The sequence below is a fragment of the Oratosquilla oratoria genome, unplaced genomic scaffold (genome assembly GCF_046742065.1).
Source record: "Oratosquilla oratoria isolate Oo_2021 unplaced genomic scaffold, ASM4674206v1 SCAFFOLD53, whole genome shotgun sequence".
NCBI classification, from domain to species: domain Eukaryota; kingdom Metazoa; phylum Arthropoda; class Malacostraca; order Stomatopoda; family Squillidae; genus Oratosquilla; species Oratosquilla oratoria.
This window is the reverse complement of record NW_027467717.1, coordinates 1,471,059-1,475,000: the sequence shown is the minus strand read 5'-3', so window position 1 is coordinate 1,475,000 and position 3,942 is coordinate 1,471,059. Positions and strand designations below refer to the sequence as shown.

At 56.6% G+C, this 3,942-nt stretch overlaps 1 protein-coding gene across 1 annotated transcript; it reads right to left on the bottom strand.

The window, feature by feature from the left end:
* Positions 1-2,022: 2,022 nt before the first annotated feature.
* On the bottom strand, positions 2,023-3,504 carry LOC143023652 (uncharacterized). The gene has a single exon (XM_076182246.1). It carries the CDS (start codon positions 3,454-3,456, stop codon positions 2,023-2,025), a length of 1,434 nt encoding a protein of 477 aa, XP_076038361.1. The 5' UTR covers positions 3,457-3,504.
* Positions 3,505-3,942: the final 438 nt, after the last annotated feature.

The following is a 3,942-nucleotide window of genomic DNA, read 5'->3' as shown; positions in this document are numbered from 1 at the left end:
GGGCCGCAGCCTTCACGCTCACAGGTTCCGTTTCACGGCGGCTACAATGCTTACAGTCGCTATCGCAGGGACGGCGGCTCAGGCTGTCAGCATTGTTATGCATGTTCCCTGGCCGATACTCGATGTGGTAGTCGTGCTGCTCCAGCTTCCCAATCCACCTAGCCAACTGCCCCTCCGGATTTCTGAGGTTTTTGAGCCACCTCAGAGCGGCGTGGTCGGTCCTAATCTTGAACTTGGCCCCGTACAGGTAAGGATGGAAGTGATCAATCGCCAGAATCACCGCCAACAACTCCTTACGGGTGACGCAATAATTCCTCTCTGGTGCTGAGAACTTCCTGCTAAAGTAGGATACGACCCACTCCTGTCCATCTTTCTCCTGAGACAAGACAGCCCCTACTCCCTCAGCACTTGCGTCACAATCCAACACGTACGGTCTCGTGGGGTCCGGGTACGGCAACACAGGGGAGTTAGCGAGAGCCTCCTTCAATGTATCAAAGGCCCGTTGACATTCTTCACTCCAGTGAAAGGAGGCCCCTTTCCGAGTCAAGTGGTGGAGTGGTACTGCGATTTGTGCGAACCCCTTGACGAACCGCCTGTAGTACGTACACAAACCAATAAACCCGCGCACTTCCGTCACACTGCGCGGAACCGGCCACTCCTTAACCGACTCTACCTTACCAGGGTCTGTTTTCACCCCCTCACTACTTACTATGTGCCCCAGAAAAGGCACCTCCCTCTGAAAAAGGCAGCACTTCTTCGGGCTGAGTTTCACATTTGCTGCCCTAAACCTATCCAATACTACCTTAAGCCTTTCCAGAGCACACTCAAATGAATTCCCATACACTAGCACATCGTCTAAATATACCAGGGCGCTTTTCCAGAGCAGCCCATCCAACACACGCTCCATCAGGCGCTCAAAGGTTGCCGGGGCATTCACTAGGCCAAAACTCATCACTTTGAATTGATATAGCCCCTGCCCATACGAGAAGGCTGTCTTCTCTCTGTCCTCCTCCGCTACCTCCACTTGATGGTAACCAGACTTCAAGTCCAAGGTCGAGAACCACTGGGCTCCCGCGAGCGCGTCAAGAGTGTCATCCACCCTCGGTAGAGGGTACGAGTCCTTGGTTGTCACCGCGTTAAGGCCCCGATAGTCCACACAACACCTGGTGGACCCATCCTTCTTCTTAACGAGTACGACGGCCGCACTCCAGGGACTAGCCGACTTTTCAATTACCCCTTGCGCGCGCAGTTCCTCCACGGCTTTCTCCACTTCCAGCCGACGGGCGGGTGCGATCCTTCGGGGCGGCAGCTTGACCGGCTGACTATCCCCTGTGTGTATGCGGTGTTTCACCAGGCTGGTCCGGCCCAGGTCGGTATCCCCCTTCGAGAAGACGTCTGCATACCGTGTCAACACTTTCCTCACCTCGTCAACCTGTTCCCCAGACAGACATACCGAGCTCCTCTGCAATAGATCCTGCAGATGAGGTGGGACTTCAGTGTTACCCCCCTGCGTGTCCTCGAAGTGACCTTCCGTGATCATAGTCGCCTGTCCACCACCCTCGTCCGGGCCCAGGCTTTCCCCTTCCTGCTCCTCACTTAGACGGCAACGGTGGCTGGTTTCGGGTGGTGGTACAGTGTGGGCTTCCTCTGCGTCAACGGCGCCCTCCCTAAGCGGCACCACGTCACCTCCGACCGACATGGTCATCTCCCCGAAATCCAGCACCGCTCTGCTTTGCTGGAGGTAGTCTAGACCGAGCAAGTTCTCCCCGACGTCAGCTACAAAAACAGGAAGATGCTCCTCAGTGTTGCCAACCGTTACCCTGGCATGCACTGGTCCCCTCAGCTGCGTGCAGTGCCCCGTAATCCCACACAGCTGTTGCTGGGCCACCGGGGGTCGTCCAGTTGCCACCATGCCGTCCTGCACGAAGGTGCGTTCTGCGCCCGAGTCCACCGTGAAGCAGCAAGACTTACCGTCCACTTGCCCGCCTACCTGAACGGTCCGGGCGCCCTCGGCGCGGCAACTTAAACGGACTGGGGTCTCCCGTCTTCCGGCTGGTATTCGACCCCTTCCGCCAGCCCCTCCCAGTTTCCCGCTACCTTCTTGCTATCCTTGTCGGAGACGATGGCACACCCTGCCGTCTTATACCCCTCACCACAACTCCAGCAACAGGGTTTGTACCGATGCGGCCCTGCTCCAGCACCGACAGCCTTTCCGCCGTGCGTTCCCTGCGGGCAGTACTTTTTGGAATGCCCTTGTTGCCCACACGAGTAGCATTTACCCCAGAACTCACCTGAGGGTGATGCAGGTCTAGAGGGGGATTTGTCCACTTTCCCCTTCTTTGCTCTCACCTTGTATGAGTCACTGTTCCAGCTGGGTCGCTCCCGCGTAATCCGGAGAAACGACTCCATCTCCAGGCCCCTCGCCAGGGCCTCCTGTAGGTCCTTGGGGTGCGCCTGCTGGACGTATATCCTCAGCTGCTGGTTATCGATAGCGTCAACAAACTGATCCCGCAAGAGAATGGTGATCATCTCCTCACTGGCCTCCGGGTACGCACGGCGCACCAATACCTCCAAATCCTGCGCTAAGCGTGTCAGGGTCTCTCCCGGGCCTCTTACCCGGGCCCGGAACCTTGTCCTGAACACCTCAGTTTGATGCTGATGCCCGTACCTCCTCTCCAACGCCGCCGTCACCTTACTATAGGAGCTCCGCTGGGTGGCTGGTAGTTGGTTCAGGACTTCCAACGCTGGGCCTTTGAGCGCCCACACAAGCTGCATGGCCATCTCAGGTCGACTCCACTGGTGGGCGCTAGCCAGGAGCTCGAACTGTGTCTTGTACGCTTCCCAAGACACTGTCCCGTCGAACTCCTGCGGGCGGCGCCTCGTCCCACTCCCTAGCCTCCGTGACGTGGAGCTGGCAGCCGAGAGGCCCGACTTTACCGAGGCTGGCGGGGATGGCGGAGGCGACAAAACATTCGCCGGGGCACCTGGGGGAGACGGAAACGCCTTTGCCAATGGAGAACGGCTCTTGAGTCCTTCGTGCCGACTCTTAGCTTCGCCCTCATCACTATCTTCCGCCTCGCTAGCTTGCTCACTCTCCCGGGGCAGCGTATCCTCATGCCGGAAGAGGGCAGGGGGCACTTGTGCTGCCACAACTTCATCCACATACCTCCTAAGGTCACTGGCCACTTTTTCCACCTCTCCCTTCACCTCGTCCTTGGTGAAAACTGCCTCTAAAACTTCTCCTTTCACCCGCGAGCACTCCTCCTTAACGAGTCCAAACACCTGTTTGAACACACTGTCAACACGGTTCGCCACAGCTTGAATTTCGGCTTGCTGTGCTTTTCCTTGCTCCGATAAAGCATGGTTCACCATTGCTTGCAGTTCAGCGTGCTGTGTCCTTCCTTGCTCCGCCATAGCCCTTATAACGTCTGCTAGTGTGGTTTCCATATTAGCCATGCTAGTGTAATAACTCTACGGCACTGAAAACGACCACAATACCACTTACCTGGGCACAATACTTTGGACCTGTCACCTGTCACGACAAAATGATCGCGGCTTTTCCCGCTCACACTCGATAGATCACCGCGACGCACTTAAAATGCACTTACACTTACAGATCCCACTTCTGACACCACTGTAACCAACCCCCCCCCCCCCCCAGGAGACTGGAGGTTTGTCACCCGATTTCAATTCTTAGGTCCGTTGCATTTAAGAGACGTGACGGTAATGTTTCGAGCGAGCTTCGCCCGCTCACACTCGCCACCTCGTCCCGTGGTGAGTTCTCAAGGCGACGAAAACGCAAAGTAGACTTATATCCTCTATTTACACAGAGCCACTACAAAAGAATACTGGGCTGTAGGAGGCACCTCGGGTCACTTGCCAACCCTCGAAAGGCTACTTGAAGCCTCGCTACAGCTTACAAACGCAATAATAATCCGAGCG

What these genes read in the sequence shown, in the direction of transcription:
- LOC143023652 (XM_076182246.1), bottom strand. Translation starts at nt 3,456, where the DNA reads ATGGCTAATATGGAAACCACACTAGCAGACGTTATAAGGGCTATGGCG.